This window comes from Pundamilia nyererei, unplaced genomic scaffold (assembly GCF_000239375.1).
Source record: "Pundamilia nyererei isolate P.nyererei 1_Seehausen unplaced genomic scaffold, PunNye1.0 scaffold00010, whole genome shotgun sequence".
Taxonomy (NCBI): domain Eukaryota; kingdom Metazoa; phylum Chordata; class Actinopteri; order Cichliformes; family Cichlidae; genus Pundamilia; species Pundamilia nyererei.
Genome location: NW_005187411.1, coordinates 4094044 through 4119860, shown reverse-complemented (window position 1 = coordinate 4119860; position 25817 = coordinate 4094044). Strand labels below are relative to the sequence as shown.

Below are 25817 nucleotides of genomic sequence, written 5' to 3'. Positions count from 1 at the left end.
TAAAGAAAACTGTTTTTATATATCCCTATGGGATTTCAAGTTCTGTTTGTATTTATTTCATCCTTTTACAACACTAGTAGACCTATCTGTAATATTTACATGTCTTCCACAAAGTGTTCAATAAAATGTTACTGGTTCTTTTTATAACATACTGACTGCACACTTTCTATTGTTCTAACTTATATAGTTTACAGTAGCTTCGTTTACGCGCAATCCCAGCTGTGAAATGATGCACATGATTTGGTTTTAAATGAGCTATGGAAACTTGGGATATGGTGGGACAAGGTTGTTGTTAGCAACTGAATAGATGTGGAAACTTTTCGGACGGAAAGCTTCCCAAAGGAGCCTAGAAAATGTACAGTTTTTAAAACTTTTTCCATGAAGGGAATGCCAGCAATCTAATGTCAGTTTAAAACACCTTAAATTGGGCATACTGACATGAAAAATACCAATAGTATAAATAAATCAGTGCATTAAAACACATTTACATATTAAACATATTATGGAAGCTTGTTTCTTTCTCTCAGTGTTTCCCCCATTCGGACTTCAAAATTCCAACTTGCTCAGAAACTCCAAATTTTGAAACGATACGATGAAAATTAACTTAGCCTGCTTTTTTTCTCCTTTTTTAATTGCAGAAATAAGCCTCCATAGTTCATGGAAAAGTACTTTTAACATCAACAAAAATATATATTGAGCTTATTTCTACAATTAAACATACTGTTCACTTTTTTTTGTGCATACATTTTTGCCTTGTTTTTACATATTTTATCTTAAGGTTATGTAAAACTTTAATTTATTGCAACATATTTCCTCCACACAATACACAATGGGAATTAACTCGGCTAAAGAAAAACTATATATATGAAGAAGTAGGTGTATATATGCACTGATTTGAGACTTTAATGGCTTTTATAGAGCTTTATGATGGTTATTGCGTCATTATTTTAAGAGTTGCCAGCTGTAACGCAAAATGGACCTGAAGGACTAACGGGACACCGGAGATGCTTTTGGGGAACGTTCAAGATCAGCAATGTTAGAAAGCGTTCACAGCAGTGATCTAACGGGAAAAAAAACTTTAGTTCCTTCTTTTAAATTATTTATCTGGTGTATTTTATGTTAGTTTAGAAAAATGGGTTGTGGTTGGATAACTTAAAACAACTTGACAAAAGTATGAACGCACTCACGCTTGAAGCTGTTTATCAGCTGAACACAACCTTTTCCGTATACGTCACTTTGGCGGGAAGTAGATACCCAGCAAGGCTACAGGCATCCGTCATTTTAAATGCACATAGAACCTCCAGCTCAGGGTACAGGCCGGGCTGTTCACTGCGGACCCGTGTAGCGAAAGATGGCTACTTCATCCGTGTCAAAGGTAAAGTCTTATATATGTTGCGCTTCATGCATATTTGATTAAAACTTATTAATTTACTGGCAGTCGTCATACAATGTGAAATGAGACTATTTGTCAACGTTTTTAGGGCTGCTTTGTTTTCAAGCCCAGCGCTAAGAAAAAGAAGAAGACGCTCAGTCTGGGTGAGATACGCGAGTGTTTATACAACATTTGTCTTCCCGAGCTGTCGGTGGATTTAGTGGTATTAAGTTGCTGATGTCATTTTTCGCCACAGAGAGTTACTTCGTTCAGGGCTGCGAGGATGCTGAGAGCAGTGAAACACGATTCAGGTTATGTCAGGAACTGTGGGACAAAATCAAAACAGACACAGAGGTGAGGACAGATGTTCAGCAGGAAGACCAGACAGTAGACTGTAGAAAATATGTGCTCATAGTTGATTTAACTGAGAAAACAGTTAATTGCCTCTAATTTGTAATGTATGCAAGCATATACATGCATACATTAAAAATATACCATACATGGCTTTATTGTTGTATATGCAAGCATGCTTTTATTGTGTTTTAAATTTGAATATATAGTGACAAAAACAGGAGATGCTTCAGGAGTACTGTATTAATGTGATTTTTTTTAAGTCGTTAATTTAGCCACGTTAGTTTGATTTTTACTGAGCAGACCCCTTTTTTTTTCCTTGTACATAATACAATACAATACAATAATACAAATACATTTTACATACATATGTACTTTTTGCTTCTTAGGTTTTACAAGATGAACTCAACAGGAAAATCTTGGACAGTTTGCTGGACTTTACGAGGAAATGCTCCTCCACACGTCAAAACATCGACTGGGCATCACAGATGAGGGCCAGTGAAATCCCCACAGCAGCTCTAATGCTCGGTATGTTGGTTATAAGGCAGTAATATCTGATGTTTGAGTTAAAAAAAAACATATGTGGCTCTCACAGCTATGTATATTCTAGTAGAAATAATCAATTTACATTACATACTGTCATCTCTACCTAATCTCAACTTCCTTTGATGCCCTCTCTAGGTGTGAACATCCCAGATCACGACATGACCTTTCAGAGTCTGTCTGACATGCTAAAGCAGTCTGTCAGCCCTCACGTGGCCTCTGTGCAGGCCAAAGAGTGTGGAGGTAAGGGGTTAAGACATCAGTCAGAAATCCTTTTGTGTTCCCCTCATAGGCTTTGCTTTAAATGGTATGTGTTTCGTTTATGATTTCAGCACTGAAGCATTTGATGAAAAAGGTGCTCGAGCGGTTGATGGATACAGTTGTGGTTGTGGATGATGAAGATGAGGAGGAGAATGTGGAGACGAGCCCTCGGGTCCACAGGAGCGTGCACTGCTCTCTCGGGATACTTTGTGATTGGTACGCTGCAAGAACAAAGGTGGGAGCACAAACCACTGTTGGCGTGCACACAGAGACTTGGATTGTAAGTGATATGTATCATATATGTTTTTATTTTGTTTTTGTGTTTTTCAGAAATCTGCCACTGGTACTCCAGGGAAAAAACGTAGCTCCCAAGTCAGAGATGAGCAGCAGCAGCCTCCTGTTGTAATCATTTTCAAAGATTTGGAGGCTTTTAACCCAAGAGTCCTTCAGGACTTCATCCTCATCTGCAGGTAAATGAAGACTCTTGAGTTGAATCGCTTTCTTATTTTTACGGCTGCACATAATACACAAATAATTGCTAATGCATTTTGGATTTGCAAGCTGGGCAAGTCTCTGCTAAACAAACTCTGCTCCACAGTCAGTACATTGACCGCCTTCCACTGACATTCATCTTTGGGATCGCTACATCACCCAGTACCATCCAGCACATGCTTCCCCACTCTGTGTCCTCCCTGCTCTGCATCGAGCTCTTCCAGTCGCTGTCATGCACGCAACACCTGGCTACAGTCATTGACAAGGTAAGTTCAACCTGACCAAAGAATAAAAAAAACATAAAAACACTGATCTGTGCAAGCCTCCAGATGGGAAAACCTTCCTGATATCTATGAGTCCATGTGTACATTTAGCTTTCCAATCTGAAGACTGTTGCATACTTAAACATATCTAACATCTTCTTTTTGAAAGCGATTTCCTGAGTGTAAGTTACATTTTAAACCTCCTGACACCACCAGGTTGCAGACGAGCAGGCTCTGGTTAAAGAGGCACGTTTTCCAGGAATTAGATGGTACATTTATTATAAATTGTCCTACATTTATAACATTAGTTTCTGTTTTGCATTTCAGTGCCTCAAAAAGGATGCATTTGTTTTTGAGCGAGCCATAGCTGTCACACTAACCCTAACTGCAGATGATCAGTGGCCTGGAGGATGTAAAGAAATTAAATAAAAGTAGTTAAATGTTCTTTCTTTTATTATTTCAGTTGATCCTGACATCACACATTGCTTTTAAACTCAACGGGAAAGTGATGCAGGTCCTCATCGGCGTCTTCCTCTACCATGATTTCTCAGTGAGAAACTTCATTAAGGGACTGCAGGTATGGAGCATCCTCTAACAGTCTCCTCAAGTCTGTCATCCTCCTCTTTTCTGTGTAATTCAAATACAGAAATATGTGAGTTTAAAGTTTCTGTTTGGTCTTTGTGCAGCTGGCTCTGCTCGAGCACTTTCACTCTCAGCCTCTCAGTGTTCTGTGTTGCAAGAAAAAGAAGGCTCTGTTCAACGTCACACAGCTCAGCAAACCCAACTTGGACAGGATAAGACAGCTGCCGTCGTTCAAAAGGTACTCAAACTTGTTTCTTTCTCCAATCATCCCACCCGTGTGAGTCAAAAGTGCAAATGCAGCACTTATTTAGCTGCAAAAAGTGATGGTAGGTGACTTAGCATGTTATTAATTTGTGTATTTGTGTTTACCTTTTTTCAAATGTGAAAGCAAGACTTTGAATTGTTTTAATGTGTGTGTTTCGCTAGATATGTAGAGAAGCAGGAAGCACAGGAACAGGTCAATCTGATGACCGATGACTCTCACTTAAAGGTACATTCTCATCATCTGAAATGCTGAACGCGCACGTTTTCAGATCCTGTAATGTCTGAGGTTTTTGAACAAGACCTGCTTGGTCGGTTTTTAGGAGGTGTGTCAACAACTGATAAAGGATCTCCACAAATACCACAAGAACTATTATCCCATCCTGAGGTGTCTCCACACTCTGACCTCATCGTTACCTCGATATCCTCTCGGAAAACAGGCAAGAGTTCACAGTTTTAATGCCTAAGCATCCCACTATTTCTGACCTCCTGTAGGTCTAAGCTATATCTTCTTTATTACCAAAGTACTGCTGCTTAATCTGCCATGACATAACAGTGGATTAATTTGCATTACAGATCAGGGAGCTCCATTTAATATGTCTGGCGAACAATGTATGGGAGAATGAGGACTACCAGTCAGCCATGAAGCTTGTAAAGTAAGTGTGATTTGCTGGCACATAGTAAAAAGTTGGTAACATGACCAGTCTGCTAAAAACTGACTTAAATTTTAGGCACACCTAGTATTTTAAGATGGATTATTTGTACTAATCGACAGTAAATAATTTAAAAAAACTACTTGAGCAGATGAGATTGGAATATTTCACCACCAGATGGCAGCATATTCATGGTTGATCAGAAGGTTATTGTGCCTCCTGGTGGCCAAATTACTATTCATAGACAACAAACGAATGCTGTGCCTTTGTTGGATGTCTTTTGTTGTTTTTCTCTTTGACCCTAAAATAACCACTTGAGGTGCTAACGTGTTTTCCTTTTAGGATGCTGGCAAAAGGCGAGTTGGTTTCTTTGCTACAGAAGTGTGTGGAGATACTGCAGCTCAGCAAGTCAAAGAAGATGAAGAATGCTCTCGTCCAGCTGGAGGAACTACTTGCCAGATTCAAGCAGCTGGACAGTAAGTTGAAGATATGATTTTGTGTGATCTCGATTCAAGAAGCGATCGCTAGGAGATGGTATAACAGAGAAGGCGGTGGAGTTTTAAACCAGACTGTTTAACATAATCTCGGCGATTGAGAGGGAGCCTCAGGAATGGAGGAGAAATGTACTGGTAGCAACTTTCAATAACAAGGGTGATGAGCAGAGGGATAAACTTGATGAGTCATTCCGTGAAGCTAGAGGAAAGAGTTTTTGAAACTAGGCTAGGGTTAGAGGTGATCAGCAGAGCAGCAGTGTGGCTGGATGCCAAGAAAGAGCACTACAGATGGAATTGAGTGTTGATGGAAAAGTATTGAGAAAAGGAGGTTCGTGAATGCAGTGAAGGCGGACAAGCAGAGGGCTGGTGTGACAGAGGAGGATGCTAGGCTCATGATCCACTGTGGTGACCCCATAAAAGGAGCAAGAAAATGAGTCCAGTCCCTTCTTTCCAAATGTACAAGTTTTTATCTTGTATTTCAGCTGCTACTGAAATGACTCCAACTGTGGAAGCCTCTATCGCCTCTCCAATAAAAAATCTTCGGAAGAAAACAGATCTGTTCCAGCTGCAGAAGGTAACTGACCACTTAAATTGTAGTTTTTGTCTTTTGTTTCTCCAGAGGGGTTCTCCGCCTCTTTAAAACTGCTGTTTTGCTGTTGCTTAAACTCTATCGTTTTCACAGACGCTGCTGGAGATGAACGAGTCTCGGAGAGCCAAGCGACTGAGTCCATTTGAAAACCTCAGGAACGAAGCGCTCGAGTTTATCGACAATTTAGTAAAGTAAGACAAATGAGACTCTGGTTCCCCCAAATACAACTCGCATCACTGCAAACACTCTGCAGCTAATGATTTTATTCCACCCAGGAGCCATCTGTCCCCCCCAGAGTCACAGCCTCTTTATGAGGTCTGCTACTACAGTTCATCTACCACAGTGAGACGCCACCTCAATGCCACACCTCGTACCTCCATTCAGGCTGCGCTCAGCAATCCTTACCACTATCTTCAGGTACACCTGCTTCAGCTTGTTACCTCCCTTATAAGCAGGAGGAAGTGAAAGTGAAGAAAGTTCTTCTTTTGGTGTACAACCACTAATGTGCAGCGACGTTCTAAAAACACGTGACAACTTCGACTTTCTTTTAGAACGACAGCCTGAAGAGCGAGGATGGGACGGTGTCCAACGCTGCTCCCGACATCTGTATCGCTTACAAGCTCCACTTGGAGTGCGGAAGGCTGATCAACCTCTACGACTGGCTGGAAGTGAGTTTATAAACTAAGAAATTTAATAGTGAACTCATTACCTGTAATGGACCAAGGTTAAACTTCCACAGCTTCCCACTTTGCTTCATAAACTTTCTTTAGCTGGAAGCTTTTGTTTTTCTCAGTGTAAGAGAGGCTTTATTGATCCCGAGGGGCCCACGTGTCACATTATCAGTCTGAGGATTAATTATTGGCCCAGAATGACTCGGACGGTGACATGAATGAAAACATTTATTTTCAGGCGTACTCCACCGTGGTTTTGGCTGCTGAGGGTAACGATCCGGATTCTGAACATTTTGGGAAAGTGGATGAAGTCAAACAGTATCCTTCCAGGAAAAAAAAGTGTTTCTCACAGATCATTTTGTGCTGCTGCTGTTTGTGTTTTGCTCAGTGAGTGAAAATGAGTAATGAGACAACAGTAAAGCAGCTACTCCTCAGTTATGTCTTTGTTTGAGTGTCATGATTGGATAAGACAGTTGAGGTAATTCTAGTTTTGTAAGCAACCCAAATACTTGGGGAGTTATAATGAAAGTTAAGAGCTGAAGAACACAAACAAGACTGCTGAAATATGCCATTTACTTTTAACTTGAGTAAAGACTTTTTGTTCCTTAACTCGTCCTTTAGCGCTCGTTTCATCCGCGCTGTATCAGAGCTCGAATTTCTGGGCTTCATCAAGTCTACCAAGCAGAAGACCGACCATGTGGCTCGACTCACCTGGGGAGGCTGCTAACCACAATTGTGATGAGAAACATTTTTTTTAACATCTGTAGAAATTAATTTCAGATTTGTATTTTTCACTCTAATAAAAGACGTGCAAATTACACCTGCTTCTTTAAATAATAGACCGATGTCAGGTGCTGTAGGTCCTTTCTGCAATGACTGGTACACCTGGGCCAATATGCCGTTACACTGAAGCACAACTCAAACTAATTAAGACATTATAATATACTGAGGTTTCTCACACATTACTTGAAATTTGACCACGATGTCAGACATGATACAACAGCTTGTTGCTAGGGAAAAATATGCATTGTCCATTTAGTTGGAAGTGGTTCATGGAGGATGCTGACTCTCGCTGAGAGAAATGTCTTGTAAAGAAGTTGTACCAAAAACCTCCAAGTGATTTTTTTTTTCTTTTCAAACAGTTACGGTTGCCTGTGGAGGTTTTGTTTGTCTGCAAACACCTGCTAACGAGCAGCGGTAAAAAAATAAAACTTACGGTGGAGAAGGCAGGCTAGCCCTGAAAATCATCCTTTATCTTCATGTTTAACTCTGATCTGGACCATTTTCATTCAAATGAAAATGATGTACTAAATAAAGTCTTGAAAGCAGCATTATAGTTTTACAGATAGAGTGAGCTGAGGGATGCTATTCCTATGCAGTTCTATATAATCCAACTTACTACTGTAATCAAAGCAGTCACCCCTTACTGGACGTGAGAAAGATTGCAGGTTTAAGGCACTTCGATATTCCATCTTTCACTTACAGTTTGAGAGTAATTTAAGCACTAAATTGACAGCAGTCCCAATGCTGTTTATCACAGCACTCGATCACATAAGTTTACTTGTATTTATTAAGCTATTCCTGATATAGTTTGATGCATCAAACCAGTTTTCAACTCTTAAAAGATGTTTATTGTTTTTAATAAGTACATTGGTTTCAAAGTGATACCAGCAGAACAAAACTCAATAAATAAAACACTGGTGGTGGGAGGGGGTGGGAGCAAATTAGCCCACTTTATGCTCAGTTTAAAAAGCAGTGAACAAACAGCAAACATACTCTTTCTGTTCAAACTTGCGTTTCTTCCACATTCTTTCAGACCGACCTGCCAACCTTGTGTAAAACTCAATGCCTGCTTTATTGTATTTACATGTAACAAAACAGAAACAAGTGACAAAGCCTGGAATGCTGGGAATCAATACAAAAGTGAGATAACTGTAGATGCATGTACAGCTGGAGGAACGTAGGCCACTGGTAGAAATAGGGTCCATTTACATGAGGAAGCACCTAGTTGCTTACAACAGAGTGGTAACAACTGACAACAGCTTCATATAAACCTTTGCCCAAAGACAGATATATGGCACAGTAAGAAAAGTTTCCTTTAAACTAGCTAAACTTAATCTCTTACAATGATGAGTTTTTTTTCGCTTCTCTTCCTCGAGATATCACGTGATAGCTTGCAGCGTGGGAAGGCCGTCTTGCAAAAATTCCGTGCCACACTCAGGAAACATCTGGAGAGAAGGGAGTTGAAATATAAATAAAGTAACCCGAAGTGCCAGTTTAAATTTAAAATCGTAGAGTTCGAAGTGAAAGCCGAGGCTTTGTCCTTTACATCGAATGTGGCAATAAGGTGGGATTAAAAATAAAAAGGAACTCACAGCTTGCAGGTTGCTCCCCAAATCGTCGCATTAACTGATCGTGTGTGAACTTCACAAAGGTGTCATATTGTTCTGAAATCAAAATCAACCAGTTAAAACCTTTTACTTCACAACTATTGTTTGCTACTTGGGGAAAATATGTGGCTAACATTTGCTGGTTCAGTTTTTTTAAACACATTAGCATTGGGTACCAACCGGCCAACTTCGAAGTCATGGTCTCCTCGTATTCCTCCCGAACCTTCTCTTCCCTTTCTTTCAGCAGGCGTTCGCAGATCATTCCAACTTGTCTGAGGGTGAATAATGGCTGTTCTTTTCTAGACGGAGAGACGCCTCCAGAGGATGTTCCTGTATAAATAAATAACAATCAAACCTTAAAACCGCACTGTAGAATGGGCTTTATGATTATTTGAGCTTAACCTTGCGCTTTTACCCACCTGCCATGCTGGAAGCATTCATAGTAGACGACTGGGATGGGGATTCTGGCGAATAGCAGCACTCTGACTGTTGGTAGCCTCCATCTAGATGCTTTCTCTTTTGAATACGTTTGTACTCCTGTTTGATGCTGTTGAGGATTTGTTCTAGTGGGGTAAACAGACAAGCAGGGCGTCCATTAGTAACAGCTGTCATGTTTTCACCTTTGACACAGAGTGACTCAACATGTTGTTGTTGCCCCCCTCCAGATAGTAAACAAGCAGGCCAACTTAGCCAGCATTACCTGCACTAAGTCTTGATGAAGACTCCCCGAATGGCGAAGGCTCCATGCTGAGATATTTCCTAGGGGATGAGGATGACGGGGACACGGGGATGCATCTTCGTCTTTTGGGGGATGTAGGACTCATGAGCGGATCGAAATCCATGGTCCTCTTCAAAGTGGCTCCACACGCCATGACTTCAGTTTGTTAAAAGGGAGAGATTGCACGTAAAAACACCGAAACAAGGCAATAACGAGGAGATGACATCAACTATTTTGGACAGCTGCTAACCGAGCCTAATTTTTTACACAACTAGCTAATTGTTAGGTTCAAATCCGCTTCCTTTGTCGATGGATAAAACTACGAGCATACTGCGCAGCTCCGGCTTTAAATGCCTGCTAGCGAACTAGCGTTAGCTACTCCTGCTAGCCAATAATAAAAAAAAAAACAAAGCTAACGTTAGCTGTGGCTGCCGCTGGCGTGAGCGTGTGTCCTGGTGAACGTTTGTATAAAGCTGTTTTTATGTTACCTTCTGGGGATGGGGGAAGTTGGCCTGCAGCACCGCGCTCACCAGCTCGTGTTGTTGTTAAAGTTGTTTCTCAAAAGTTGAAGTGACGATCAGCCAGCTGCAGGCCAACTGTCTGCTGTTAGATAGGGGGGCTAGCTAGCACAACTTAGCTGCCTGTTTTTGATGCGATGTTGTCGCTGTCGGCTTCTCTGGTTAGTTACGTCACGTCTAAAAAAAAACCCCAACAATCTCAAAACGCGTTGAATTCTGGATTATGTAGTGAACCATGAAGCGTAAACCAATGACAAAACATGACAGCGCTGCAAAAGTCAAAAAGTATGGGTCATAAACCCCGTTTAATTTAATTGATAATTGATTTGATTTAATTTTAGCTTTGAGGAATAAACTTCACATTTGACAGTTTGTTGTGATTCTTTTCTCTCCGCATCCTGTATTTCTACTCTTAATACACTCGTTTGTTTTAATATTGGAGTAAATATTGGAGTAACTGATGAAAACAGTGCAGAGGCTCAGCTATTATAGCCTATTATGAAACCTGCAGCTGTTTTAGTGACAACGCTGAAGGCAAAATGTCAAACCATTACATACAGAGCCTCTGTGCTTTGCCCGAGGATGATGGACATTCCTTCTAACATCATATTACTAATTTCCGTGTGGAGTTTTTCACGTTCTCCTCGTGTCTGCGTGCGTTCTCACCGGATTTCTCCCACAGTCCGAAGACTTACTGTTAGTGGGGTTAGGTTAGCTGGTGATTCTAAATTGGCCATCAGTGTGAATGTGAATACGAATGAGTCTCTCTGTGTCTGTCTGATTCTCTCTGTGTTAGCCCTGCGACAGACTGGTGATCTGTTCAGCATGCACCCTGTCTCTTGCCCGGAGGTAGGTGGGACAGGCTTCAGCCCCCCGCAAGCAGAAGAGAATGGATGGAACATTTTTTTTTAGCTTAAAAAAGGAATAAAATACAGCAGGTATTATTACAAAGCAATAAAAGGCCCTTTTAAAAAAAAAAATGGGATAAAAACATGAAGGATATTACAGGGGGACATGAGTGCCTAAATGAATTAAAGAAATACATAATTAAATAATTAATTACATTTGTCATTAATAAATTAAAATGAGAAAGAATTAATAATCAAACATATAAATAATTAATTACACAAGTTCATTTCATTAAATTATTTAATCAATTATTTATTTGAAATTTCAATTAAAATCACATCTAAACGATTATTTAATGATCTTATTATTGAATTTTTTTCAATTCATTTTGGCCCTTGTGGCGCTCCGCACAAAGCTTTCTTCTTCAGCGTGTAGAGATGGCTTCACTCAGCTGATGTGTACAGCTCTAAGCATGCCTCTAAAGGCAACAGATATTAGTAATTCCATTCTTAAAATGCTGATACAGATATCTATAATTGGATTTCAGCATGTTGACTTGGGATTATCAGTAGTGGAAATGTCATTTCCCAATTCAGCTATCAACTAATGCATTTCACACTTCTCAGCAAATCATTTTGGGACATGTTTGCCTAATTAGCTAATTTTTAGATTACGTGATTACGTGTTTATGTGTTGCTTAAATGATTGACAATGTCTGACTAATGTGCATTTGTTTTTTATTGCCATATGTAATTGCAACAGATACCATTATCCGATGATCTAAAAATCTGATATTCCATAGCTTATTTTTTTACTCTTTCAAACACACACAAAATCAGATTTACCAACCATGTGTTTGTGAGGTTCCAAACACTTGTTCCCAACAGGGAAGTTGCAGAGTACCATCTGGTGGGCAAACTATGCAACGTCAGCACTTAAGAATTTGTTGGTTGCTGTTTCTCAACTTTTTAAAATTTACAAGTTGCATCTGTAATATGGGATTGCTACTAGTGAGAATTTAACTGTTGATGTCAGCAAATTCTGATGAACTGAGCTGTAAATATCATTATTTACAACTGGAACTTGTCAGCATTGCATCATGAATGTGGCGACTTGGAATTAGAAAAAGTCTAAGTTGAACTGACATTTTTCTATCAGTATTTTTTGTTTGACTAGGTGTCAAACAGCAAAAGTTGAAAAAGTAGTAATTTAAGTTACTGACATCAATGGACATTTCAACTAGTGATAAATAAATACGAATGTTAAAAGGAAGAACAGTCAAAAAGCATCAAATATAGTTCAAATGTGAAGATAATTATCACCACATGAGGGCAGTGTTACACAAAAAGACACATAGGAGTTTATTCTTCTACTAACTCCTAAAAAGTACCAAGAGGTCGCAAGGCGAAAGGTTAAAGAAAGGAAAGATGACACTTTCATGACTCTGAAATATTTACATTAATAGCTTTTGTCTTGTTTCTGAAAAAGTAAAATATCTCACTTTAAGGCCAATCACACTCAAAACTCACCTTTACTTGTAGAACATGTGACACTCCAATACCCCAGATAGTGACATACATTTTTGACTTTGAAAAGGAAAGAAAAAAAACCCGTATTGTGCGTGTGTGCGCAGTAAGTTTAGGTACCGATAAGCTGATTTTCACCATTTTATTGAAAAAGATACCAGGCATGTTGACAAAGTTATGATAAAAATAGACAAATTTCACATTTTCGAGCACATTCTTCCATTTACACACAGGAATGAGACACAGTGGCACAAAGTATGCTTCACAGGAATATGACAGTGTAGATTTGTACAAAAGATGCTCTTTTTTTTGTAAGCTGGTGTGAAAAAAAGCAGCTAAGCAACACTCCCAAAACACCACAGGCTATAGTTTTGATCTGATCAAAAGGCCATTCATAGTTCAACACTTTGCTTTTCAAAATAAATAAATAAGGTACTGACAAACTTCACAATATCATGGACTTACAAAATCATCAATAGTCACTTGAAAATTATTAATGAAATGCTTTTACTTACAGCAATGTTCTGTTATTCCAAACTGCTATTTTGTATGAGGATGGACATATTTTCACCTTGCATGACTGCCACAATGTTGCCGTATAATGTAATGTGAAAATCTTCAAACGCAGTTTGTCTTTACTGCTAAATCTGTAAAAAAAAAATCAGACAACAGCAAAGATAACAAAGCATAGCATTTGCTTTGTAACAATGGAGAGAAATGCCCTTTTTTCTTATACACCTATAATATTTATTGAATTATTCTTCATAAAATTGCCATTGTCAGTCAGACAACTCATTTTTCGCAAAAATGAGAACATAATGAAATAAGTACAGCCCTCATTAGACTAATCACACTCCACTCTACAGGGATCCAGTTTTATAACATTACAGATTAAAAAACAACAACAAAAACTTGCTTTCAGTTCTGTTTGTCAGTCATTTTGGCACATTTCACAGTCACAGAAGAGTGCACTAGGAGGATGGGGGCTATTCTACACTATCCTGACTTCACAGTTGTCTTGAGCAGATTGGACCATCTTTTATTAGACCGGCTCTGCAGCAGAAGTGTCAGTCCCTCCAGAAACTGTAACCTGGGCTACTTTAATTCGAGTCTTTGCACAGTTTCCTCCATCTATCCCCGCCCTGCCTGCTGTGGCTCTCACGCTCTTGATGTTCCAGTCACTCTCAGCGCTGCTGTCCAGAGTCTGCGTTGCTCCCCGGCACATATGGCAAATGTTGAGGAAGGCCCTGCGCAGGTCCTTGCTCCTCATGGCGTAGATCACAGGGTTCACGGTGGAGTTGAGCAGGCAGAGCATGCTGCAAAAGGCAAAAATGGTCTTGATGAAGTCGTTCACCTTCCCAAAGAGGTCGTAAACCATGATGGCTAGGAGTGGACCCCAGCAGATGATGAGGGCCACCAGGATCAAGACCAGGGTTTTAGCCAGACGGAGGTCCATACGGGCTTGGTCAGGCCTCACCGTCTGCACTTTAGCCCCCTCTGCGGTGTAGACAATCACGCTTCTCTGAGAGGTGCGGCTTAGCATGCGGACTGCGTGGTGATGAGACTTCCAGAGGATGAACATATAGGCGTAAATGATGAATAAGAGCAAAATGCTCGTCATCCCAATCCAAAACATCAGGTACTTTTGGTCAATTAGAGGGAAAATGTCAGAGCAGACTGACCCGAGACGCTTGCAGTTCCAGCCCAGCAGCGGCAGCAGTGAGATGATGATGGAGATGGTCCACATCATGCTGAATGCAATGACAGCTTTAGTCTTTGTGATGATTCGCTTGTACGCCATAGGCCTGTGGATGGAGACGTAGCGGTCTATTGCAGTGAGAAACAAGCTGCCCACAGAGGCAGTGAAGGAGGCAATAACCCCAGCCAGCTTGAAGAGGAAAATATTAGGGCTGTCCTTTCGGTGGAGGACATGGAAGTCTAAGAAGCTGTAAACAAAGATGATGCTTCCTATTAGATCAGCCACAGCCAAGCTGCCAATGAAGTGGTATGAAGGGCGGGATCGAAGGGTCTGGGAGTGCAGGATCACGCACAGCACCACGAGGTTCTCCAGCACAGTAAATGTACCCAGAGTGAGTGCCAAGATGGCAACCGCGAGCTGCTGGCCGGGAGTGAGGATCATAAAACACTCCATATTGTCTGCTAAGTTCTCGGCGCACTGTGGCGCTCCTCCGCTCTCCACAGCGGTGGCATTGCCCAGCAGCAAGTCTGAGACATTGGTGGGAAAAATGGGAGAGAGGGCGCTGAAAATGACCTCCTTGCTTCCAGAGACAATCCCGGGAAAGGAGCTGCTGATGGGAGCAGAGTGAGTTTTCTCATAGTGGAATCCATTCTTGATCAGCCTCAAGTCTGCTGAGGGGTCGTCGTAGATGGCATCATTGGAGCCGAAATACTGGACACCTGTTGTTAAGGTGCTCACCGTGGTGCCTGCTATCCTGTGCAAAGCCAGCTTCATGGTTTTTGAGGCTGTAGAGATGCTCAGTGGAGAGGTATGTGAGGTATTAGGAGTGTAGAAGAGCACATCTATGAAGAAAAATGCAATTATTTATTAGAACACAAGAAAGTACCTCTTGTTACATCACATTAAAACATATTCAATACAGGAGATAGTGCCAGCTCTTATTTAAAGATTAATATAGTGGAAGATTTGTTACTGGGAGTTATTCTGTGTATCGACCAGCTGACTCCACAACAGATGCATCCCAGACAATAGTGGGAAACTGAACAGTTGATGACAAACCTGTGCAGCCTCGGGGGAAATCACTGCATTAAGAATGTAGGACATAGAGGGATTTCTTATTAATTAAAGAAGGTCATTAAGCATTACGATATTTTGCAGCAATCACTGGACTAATTAGACATCAAGGGAGGGACACGATGAAGAGCGACTGTATCTGTCCGATGGATCATTTACATTGTAATGTCGGTAATGATGGTATTAATTATTAACAGTTTTTCAAAAGGCGAGAGCGCGATAGTAGTATGGAAGCTACCAGCAGCACTCACAAGAACAAATAAAGAAAAACAAAACTGCGAAAAACGCTTACCTTGATTTTCTCGCTACAAATACCCAGCACGGATCCGAAAAAAAAAGAAATTAAAAAATAGAAATAAAAACAATTCAGTTACACTGGGAGTAAACCGGTCTGCTGTTTCTGCCTTCACTCCTGACCAACATTTAAAGTAACTGAAAACCCAAAAACTGGAAGCGAGAATAAAAATCTGTTGGTTGTTGTTCTTGCTTTGGTGGTTTAATAATCACGAGCTGACTCCTCGGATACTGCTAGTGTCAAACATACAGTAAAGCCAAGCAGGCAGCCGGTGGGGTGTGTGGGTTTGCCGGAGCAGGCGGTTATAAAGGCTGCGCTTTGTGCGCCTGCTAGTCACGTGATCTGAGGTGTTGGAGCGCAGTGGGAAGCGCATCATCCACGACCAGCATCATCCAATACCTTGGTTATTTACACAGCGATGGAACCCAGCTGTGTTACTGTTGAGTTATTTCATCACATAGCAAGGAATTTCAACTACACACCAAAAACAACTAAAAAAATGCGCAGTTTTAGCTCTTTTATTGTCACTTTTTCATGTTTCAGATCAAATTTTAGTATTGGATAAAATATTACAAACAAAAAGACGCAGTTCTTAAATGATGATGTCATTTATTAAGAGAAAAGGGTTCGCCGAACCTAAAAAACTTTTTCTCATCTCTGGAGAAATTTTTGCCCACTGTTCTTTTAAGGATTGTTTTAAATCAGTCACATTGGAGGGTTTTTGAGCATGAATGGCAAAATCAAAGTCCAGACTTGAGGAGGGCAGACTCTTTTTCTTTTCCATTCATAGATAGACTTGTTGGTTTGTTTTGGATCATTGTCCTGCTGCATAACCCCAAGTGTTCTTGAGTTTCGGGGCAGGACGTGATGGGTGGATATTCTCCTTCAGGATTTTCTGGTAGAGAGCAGAATTCATTGCTCAGTCGATACAGCAAGTCGTCCAGGTCCCGACGCAGCAAAGCAGCCCGAAGCCATCACAAGCTGTTACCTTGTACCCCAGTGTAGAACAAACAGATACTTCATACCATCATTACTTTGGCTGTATTCACTTTGTTTTCTTCCTTGAACTTATTTCTTGTTATTCTGTGCCTTGACATGCAACACTGATTGTGATTCTTGTTTAAAAGCTGTAGGTTGTGTCAGTTTGTGAGTAGCATGTGTGGTTAAGCTGCAAACAGTTTGCCATTTTGGGGGATTAATAAAGTAACCTGAACCAGAATCTAAAATGTGAGATGGGCCTCTGTGTTCTTTTAGGTCAGCAGTGATTTTTCCTCATGGATGCCTCTTTAATCATGAGACAAGTGAGGACTGCAGTTCTTTAGATGTTGTTCTGGGTTCTTTTGTGACCCCCTGGATGAGCCATTCATGCGCTTTTGGAGTATTTTTGATAGACTGCTCCTGGGAAGGTTCACCGCTGCTTTCCCAGTATGTGTCCCAAAAGCTCATAAAATACATTTTTTGCAACCCTTTTCAGAGGATCTCTCGGCTGTTTCTTTAGATCATGACGCAATATGTTGCTTTCTGACGTCTCTTAGCCAAGCAAATGTGTCAAATACATCAAGAGAGAAGTCCGGAGGACATTCTAGGAAGTTCTCTTCATCCATGAGCATGAGCATTTCCCCTCTCCTTTTCTTATGAAAAGGAAAGCTGTGAAGACAACACTTCTCATCTTACAATTGGAAATCAATTACAGTGTTGCATGTGATTTTAATGGTGTGTAAGTGAGGGCATTTATGGGATTTATGGCCTGCAGTAGAAGTATTTGTGGTTCTTTTTAAACTTTAATGCTTTTCTTTATGTACTTGTTGCTGATATGTGTGAAATGTAGTTTCACGACCCTCTCATTGTTGTGTTTTAGCTGAAGTTTTTATGCTGACGTTCACTTTCATGTGAACATTTTTTTTCTTTGTGGTGGCTTGTGATTACAATCATCTCAAGCTAATTTTAAAAAATGGACCATGATGTGTATTTTTAGTGCAGTGTTCAAGCTACTAAATCTATTCTGAACACTATTCATCTATTTATTTACTGTAGACGGGAGTCACATTCACACCATTAGGAGTCCTTTTCCTGTCCTGCACAGCTGCGCAATTATTTCCACTATGCACTCCCAGTAGAGCCATCTCCCAAATTACATGTATCTTGTTGTGGAAAATACATGACATTTGGCGATTCAACATTATGGGAGAACAATAAAAGACACTGCGCGCGATGCCAGTGCCTCCAGATTTGGCAGAACAAAAGAGGCTGAGGAGTCATCCAAGTAATTGCTCAACGCTTGCTAAGCTGAGATTGATTCAGATTCTAGCAGCCGCTGATCACTCGCGGCGGGACAGTATATCCAAGACAGACAGTGTAAGCGAAACATCAATGAGTAATCAATGGCGTTTGTGGAATTCATCTGTAGTTGTGACTTCCATTCAGACTGCTTGTTCGTTCATGTTTGGAACAAAGTTTTAACGTGGCGTCAATCCACTCCCAAAGCAGTGGGCAGACACTTGCGACACACATCAATCATAATAATTATCATGGTTATTTCAGTCACCGAGGGCGGGATTTTAAAGACAGACTTGTCTGTGAAGACAAAAGGCCTCTTTATGACTCTATCATCAACTTGTAGAAGCTCATTTTTTTCTAAATCCTCTGCACTGGGAGGCTGCTGCCATTGTCACATCCATCTGGCTTCGTGGATGAACATTGCAAAGTGATTTAGAGCGATTGATTTTATAAGGAGTCCGTGTTAAAGCATCATAATGCACCCCCCCCCTCAGCCAATATTGATCCTTCTCCAGTTACAGCCAATTGTCATCTGAGCAGTTGCCTACATTCCGGAGTCATTGTTTTCAGTCCATGCCGAGCAAAAGTCTCTCAAAACAGACGCAGGATAACATGCGAAGTAAGATTTGTTTCATTTATTGCACATCAAGAGACTCGTTCCCATTTTTGTGAAATCAGAGAGAGCAAGACGGATTTGGAGACTGAAAATATAGTGATTACACACACAGCATGTTAGCAGACGAGTCTCCAAAGCAGGCTGTCTGTCTCTGATGTGTTTGTTTCGATGGGAGCGTGCGAGGAGGCACGAGAAAGCAGGGAGGAAGGGCGGGGGAGCAGGAAAAGATGCATAAATAGAGACCCGCTCAGCACTAACGGTTCTTAACTGTTTCCTAATCTGCCACTTCTATACTCTGTTCCTCCCCAGCTGGAGACACTTCATGCCATAGTCGACGCAGCGCTGCAAAATAAATTGAATTTACATCAAATTAGTTCAACTGGCAGAAGAAGTAAAAAAAAAAAAATCCCAAATTTAATGTTTACTAAATCGACTCGAGGAGTTCTTTACTTGTTTTTCCAGCTCAGCGTCAGGCGCATCCTCATTATTCACTTCATCAAGCAATTACACGTAGCAACCTGACTTCATTAGGCAAATCAAAGGTGCTTGTTGATCAGTTTCCCAAAGACTTGTGATTGAACAGCCAGCTCCACACTCTGAAAGTAATATCAGAGAAATAAACAGGCAGGATCAAAGTCTGCGAGCTCACTCTCGCAGGGAACAACACAGCACAACAGAAAGTCTCCAAAAGTTGTGAGTTTATGCCTTCTGTGAGTCAGTTTCCTCTTCTTGGATAGAGACCAGGACACAAAAATAAGAGGACGTGTGATGCATGTGTTTAATAAAGAATAAATACATAAAATTAGAGATATTATTTTCTTTCATTTATCTGAAGAAGTTTAAGTCAGTCACTGTTAACACTGCATCACATACCACTGCAGAGATGGGAGGTTTTTTTGGTGCAGTGGAGAGGCAAGCAGCGTATGGTCAGTGGGTAGAATCTCCTTCATGCACCATTTAGTCATGTAAAGACCTTTTTTTCCTAATCTCTGCAGAGCAGAGTGGTAATCAGAAGACTTAGCAGGTGGTTCAGTGAATGCTCACTTGCGCAAACACTATGCAAATGAATGCTACAGGCACAGATGAATTACACAGTCAGCAGTGCGAAGCTCCAACTCACAGCCCAGTCAAGCTCTTGGTGTTATCCTTCATGGATTTGAAAAACAACAGCGATACAAGATTGTCCTTCTTCTGCAACAAAAGAGGTTTTTGGAGCGAGACTCGCTCACCCAACAATCTTTTGAACTCTATAACAGAACCTCATCTGGAGCATCCTCATAGTGCAACTGGGTAATTCGCAGCCAGATAATCATTTATTTTCCATGGGCCCAGCTGCAGAGCTTCACCCAAAGACGAAAAACACCCCCACACAAATGGGCCTGACTGCCATGACACCAGCAGTCAGTTTACCTACAATCACACGACCCTTTTCTGTCAAGAAGAAGAGGAGTTGTGAAATTGGATTTTTATTTTTAACTCGTCACCAGTCCCCATTTCTGATCCAGATTTTTGAGTCATTTTGTGCAAGGAGAAAAAAAAAAGATATTTAAAGCTCATTTTGTGGATGTGTGGGGGCTTCGAACACAAGTCACAAATACAAGTTAAGTTTAGGAAGCAGCTTTAGAAATCATCATGCTTGTGGGATGGAGTCCAATTTTCACTTTATTTTTAGATCTAATTTATGGTTCCTTAAGCTGCTAAATAAAATAACATGTTTATGTTATTTTAAATTTATACCACGTTAACTACCTGAATTCTGTATAGCTGATTTAAGCACTTCGTTTATTGCCAATGCTGGAAAAATGCAATATTATGATAAGGCGTATAGACATAAACAATAAATTAGCACTAAGTGCTGCACTTCAGGGAATATATGTTGTCCTTAAAGGAATCGCACTGCGAGCTCGATTCCAGCTGTTCCATGAAAACATTTCTAACCCACCGCACTACTTATCTATTCTCATTCTGCTCACTCCATCTTGTTTATTCACCCATTACTGGCAAACGCATCCAGCGAGCAATTTCAGAGTGCTCTCACATCCCGGAAGAGCTCTTTCATCACACACAGACTTTGTGTAATGGCTTTTAGCGTCATCACAAAAGACAAGACAACAGCACAAGTGAATAAGCTGACATTAAAGAACAAGCAGTTTAAATTTGGTTCAGGATCTGTTTTTATTTGGTTCCTGGACAGCGCTGTGGGAGAGGCAGGACTTCTGGAACAAGTCCATATAAGAGATTATTTAACTTTTTTGAAATTCCACACTGCAGTCTTGACATCAAGGCTGGTTTACAGCACAAAGGGTTAAAATGTGGATTAAAACATGCTCGTGCATCTGCTTGAATATGTATGGAAAAATGGAAACCTTCAAGTCTAAACCACACCATCAATACAAATGCATTTGCGGTAAGCAGTAAAAAGTCATGTGACATCAGTTGTACATGAAGCATTAGTACTGACAGTTGGTGAAAAGTAATTTTCATGTGAAATCAAAACAAAATGTTCAACGAAAGGAGAATTCAAACCTCAGCTTCACACTGATAGAACACTTTCTATTACTTTGTTTCCATTTGTATCCTTGAACCTGAGTCTGGAAAGCAATTTGAGATTCTTACGTACAATCATTTGTGAGACAATAAATATATTTCACTCGAGCACAGTCCTATAGGCAGTATAGCAAGCCACAGGAGAGTTTGTGGCACTGCTGTGATGTTATTGAAGCTCAGAGTTTTTTTTTATTGTGACCTTAGTCACAGTTTGTCTGTATTCTTCAGTGGAGTGTTTCTTACTCCATAGATTAGGCCAGGCGAGTGGGCTGACCAGTCAAGCACAATAATAACATGGTCAGCAAACCATTTGATAGCAATTCTGGCAATATGAGCTTGTCAGCAGATGGAAGAATGAAGTGCTCTGAAATCTCCTCTAGACGACTGTGTTGACTTTGGACTTGATAAAAACACAGTGGCTCAACTGCCACCAACACCCGCAGATGACATGGCACCCCAAATCATCACAGACTGAGGAAAATTCAGACTGGATTTCAAACACCTTGGATTTACTGCCTCTCCGCCCTTCCTCCAGAGTCCAGGACCCTGATTTTCAAATAAAATGCAAAACTTACTTTCATTTAAAAAGACTACGTTGGACCACTACTTCTTCTCCTTATCCTAGGTAAGATGCTCCTGATGATTTCTCAGGTTCAGGAGGGCTTGATAGTAAGAACGCAACAGCTGTAGCCTCAATTTCATGAAAACTTATGCCTGCGGCTGCGGATCCGCTGATACCAGACTTAAAGTGGACATGAAACACTTCCTCACTCCCCTGCTCTTAGAAACAGACATAGATTTAACACTCTCTGTGACGCTAAATATAAGAAATAAGCTCTTAAAGCTAAAGTTAGAACATGTTCAGCGCCATCTTGTGCCAGTACAGAATGTGATGTCACCAGGTTGGTTGGTTGGCTGATAAGGCTAACAGACTAGCAACACTGATAACTCACTGGAAAACAAGGGGACTAAAACTATACACAAGTCTAAGGGGGTCACTTTTGTACAGCCCCTGCCTGCAATAATGAGAAACCAAGGATATGCTGTCCACTTCCACTCTGTGTCTCTTAAGCAGTAAGTGGTTCTTCATTGTTTGGCTAGCTGCACTGAAATGAGAAAACCCACCTGTTAGCTGTGATGTTCAGGTTTGTTAAGCGCTTTATAAATGATGACTGTGTGGACTTGAAAATGCAGTCATCCCCGGCTGGGTTGCTGTTTATTATAACAGTTTTATTTATTATAACACTAAAAGGAAATGTATTAAATCTGACAGATTATATTGACCAAATAATGCATGAGCAAAATGTAAGTGGAGGAGCACGTTATGAAACACGATGGCGCATAAAGACAGATTTCATTGTAATCCTTGTCAGGTAGCTCATATCTCTCTCTCCTAAAGCAATCACAGCCATCTGGGCTGTAAAATAGATCGACTGCTACAGAGAATAAACAACCGTGCTGGCAGACAGCCACCAGCCAAACACAGATGATTCCTTCACATCACCCGAGCCCCCCCACCCATCCACCCCCGACTACTTTTATAACACTTCACAGCTTGTGGCCTAATTGACTTCAGGCTTACACGTATGTGGACCAAACTTTGAATCATCTGTGAGTTATCACACTGCGACAGCAGTGTATTATAGAGTCAGTAGCAGTACATGAAGGAAAGGAAATGATCACTGATGAGTTTTCCTATTTTAGCACCTTTTGGCTTTTTCATGTTTATAGTTCTGATAATGAATATTCAGCTCAGTTTGCTCTCCGTTTATACCTGTTTTTCCTCATTCATCGCCGCAGCTATTCATTTCTTATTAAATTCAGGAGTAATACCAGCCGAGGACCACAGGAAATTTGTTTTGTGTTTAGTCAAAGACAATTATCTGACAGAAAAGATTTTAAAAGCTGCACTGTACCTTTGTGAGATTTTCAGGTGCATCACCATGGAGACTCTGCTTCACCACAACTGCTCAAGGTCACCTGGCCTGCGGCAATGTTGTATTGTGTGTGTGTGTGTTTTTGTGCTGTCTGTGCAAGGGCGATTCTTTGGTATGAACGTTTGTATCTCTGCAGTGATGCAACCAGAGCGATTCATTTTAAAAAACTGCAGATAACCAAGTTCTGCTCCCTTATTACTTGGGGACTTTAATCAGATCCAGATTTTGGGATTTGTTTTCAAGTGATTTGTTGTATTCCTTTTGTAATGCACTGTCACATGCTTACCAGTTAGCTACGTAAACCTTAGGATACACTCTCACACACTGAAACATGTCCCTAACCTGATGAAGACACAAATACATCTTTCTTTTGGTATTTAAGTATGAAAACTCAACCAAAGGAGAATTCAAAGAAGTCACATGTACAGGTAGAAATGCAAGCCGCAGTGCTGCAAGCCTGGCTGCCCATCGCTGCCTTTGTTACATGCTGAAGGTCAGGCTGTGGCTGCTGTGCAGGGGTTGGGATACACACAGCTTTAGCATCGCTATTGTTAAAGCTGTGTGTATTAGCACAAGGTCTGTGCAGATGCTTGCAAAGAGGAGATGTTAGCAGTGTAGTGCAATAATTCCTGTCCTGTCCTGGACACAGTTTGTGCTATATAAAGTAATGTTCATATCTCCACCCAACACTGATTTGCAGCATTACTAATGAAATTACCTTACATGCCTGGCTTTACATTTTTCTGTGAATTTTGACAAGCTCACACTTTTCATTGTATCACTCGTGTGTAATATGTTGTAGTATTTCAGTCAGCGGCTCATCTTTGGAGCTCGTGTGGCTTTAAACCATCTCCAGGAGATTCTGAAAGATACATAAAAGTGGGATATTCATGCTTGTCATTTCATGAGACACTATGGGTTCTTCAAATGGTCTTTACCCAAGGTCACAGCGACTCGTTGCTTTAATAATTCACAAAAAAATGTTCAAATACTGCAAATTCTTTGTTTCTGTGAGTGTTATGCACTGAGAGCTGGAAAAAAAAGCAAATTAATTGCCCACATGCTGTGATTATTGCATTTATTGGCTTGGATGTGCAAACTCATCCCCAAGCTTTTATTTTTTGCCAATAATCTTAATATTAGACATAAATAAAAAGACATAAATACGCACTGCTTACACCACACGTTCACCGTGTAAAGCTTGCACACATACAACGATGATATGCCAGTGTTTTTTATTTGTATCTTATTTCTTTGGACTCAGCATGCCGATAAATCTGTCAATGTAGGTTTGAAGAAGGATAAATAATTTTCTAAAAATAAGCCCTGTAGCTTCTGGTGACAGATGCTGGAGTAAACAGTCCAATTAGCCGGGCTGGAGATTTAAGGAAGCTGACTGGTGTAGAGCCATGTTCATTATGACAAAGGAATAAATCAATGAGGGAGCAGAATATGGATCAGACTGTGGATGAACAGACACTAGTTAGTTGGATTTATTGTTTTCATGCTGGTTTTAACTGAATTTGTCGCATAAATATAATAAAAAACATGTAAAGCGTCGCCCATTTGCTTGCCCTTTCGTCATTTGAGCAATGTGTCTCATTGGAGAAACATCATATCAGTTTTGGCTCATTGGTTTAACCCATTTTCGGCTAAACGCAGGTTCGACCCTCATAAATCATTCTAAAAATACATGTTCGTGGCTGAGGTCAAAGGTCATGACCAGCAGTGCTGGGAGATCATTGTTAAGTTCTGATTGATTGATGATGTGTCACGCAGCGGCACCTGTTTCCACAATGAAATCAACATATTATCTGCTCCGTTCCCTGATCATTTTCATTTCAGATACGCTGAGTACGAGGTGTCACCATTACCCCTGACTACACCACGAAAATCTCAGTTTGCTTTGCCAAGAGTGAGAGTGTTTGTTAATGTGTTAATGCGTAAGAGAGTCAGCGTGTGAAGGTCTCTGGCATCAGAGAAGGTGTCGAAATTATTTCTTTGATGTATGAGCTCTGGGAGCTTGAGGCAGACAGCCTGATATTACATTATCAAAGCCAGTTCTTGACCACAGCCATTAGAAAATGGAATTTATGTGAAATCGTACGTGTGCTTTAAACATATTAGCAACGATTTGTTTTCCATTTCATCTTCTGAGCCATCTGCTTCTTTTATTTGCGTAAAATATCAAAGGCATGATCCTTTAATCTGTAAAATAGGCTTCATTTTCAGCTGGAGCCAATGGAAATAATTTTTTATTGTTTTTTTAAGGATACTGCCACTGAGGTATACATCTGCTTTCTGGTGCGTGGGGTTGGACTGAGATAGGACTGTGCAGTCAGCCCCACGATCACAGCCGTGATCAAACAAGAATGATATATTTCTTTGTAATAAATAAATAACAATAGTTGCTGCTGTATGTGCTGAAACCACACACGCACGCACACAGATACAACCCAATCAGGCACAGTGTTGAAAAAAGATAAATATGCGGGAGTATGGGCTGGATGAAAGGCAGAATTTGAAAGCTTCACATTTTTCTTTTTCTTGTCTCTTTTATTTTTTAAATTATTTTACCTTGAGGTTGAAGAAATAAAGGAGGACTGCAGGCTGTAACAAATGAGGCTAGACTGTTGCATCATCTAGCCATTCATTTTTTTAACTGCTTATCTAACTTGGCAGCTGACATAAATACAGGGTGCACTCTGGACAGGTTGCATGTCCATCACAGGGCTAACACAGAGAGACAGACAGTCACACACTCTCACAGTGACACCTACAGCCTATTTTGAATCACCAATTAACCTAACAAGCATGTCTTTGCACTGTGGGAGGAAAC

General features: G+C 40.6%; 3 protein-coding genes across 3 annotated transcripts; 1 reads left to right on the top strand and 2 right to left on the bottom strand.

Moving 5' to 3' along the window:
* The first annotated feature begins 1225 nt into the window (after positions 1 to 1225).
* Positions 1226 to 7350, top strand: orc3 (origin recognition complex, subunit 3). The gene is made up of 20 exons (XM_005723882.2): positions 1226 to 1375; positions 1482 to 1536; positions 1629 to 1726; positions 2113 to 2251; positions 2405 to 2509; positions 2599 to 2762; positions 2858 to 2997; positions 3126 to 3285; positions 3746 to 3859; positions 3969 to 4102; positions 4291 to 4354; positions 4449 to 4565; positions 4702 to 4781; positions 5121 to 5254; positions 5755 to 5846; positions 5955 to 6052; positions 6137 to 6278; positions 6413 to 6529; positions 6771 to 6850; positions 7154 to 7350. The coding sequence occupies exons 1-20, from the start codon at positions 1352 to 1354 to the stop codon at positions 7257 to 7259; spliced, it is 2163 nt and encodes a 720-aa protein (XP_005723939.1). The 5' UTR covers positions 1226 to 1351; the 3' UTR covers positions 7260 to 7350.
* A 790-nt stretch (positions 7351 to 8140) lies between these two features.
* Positions 8141 to 10366, bottom strand: LOC102194289 (akirin-2-like). Its single transcript, XM_005723883.1, has 6 exons — positions 10129 to 10366; positions 9623 to 9796; positions 9342 to 9485; positions 9103 to 9252; positions 8908 to 8979; positions 8141 to 8760 (listed from the first exon to the last, which is right to left on the bottom strand). Exons 2-6 carry the CDS (start codon positions 9792 to 9794, stop codon positions 8750 to 8752), a joined length of 549 nt encoding a protein of 182 aa, XP_005723940.1. The 5' UTR covers positions 9795 to 9796; positions 10129 to 10366; the 3' UTR covers positions 8141 to 8749.
* Positions 10367 to 12838: 2472 nt separating this feature from the next.
* Positions 12839 to 15861, bottom strand: LOC102194583 (cannabinoid receptor type 1B-like). Its single transcript, XM_005723884.1, has 2 exons — positions 15599 to 15861; positions 12839 to 15074 (listed from the first exon to the last, which is right to left on the bottom strand). Exon 2 carries the CDS (start codon positions 15004 to 15006, stop codon positions 13576 to 13578), a length of 1431 nt encoding a protein of 476 aa, XP_005723941.1. The 5' UTR covers positions 15007 to 15074; positions 15599 to 15861; the 3' UTR covers positions 12839 to 13575.
* Positions 15862 to 25817: the final 9956 nt, after the last annotated feature.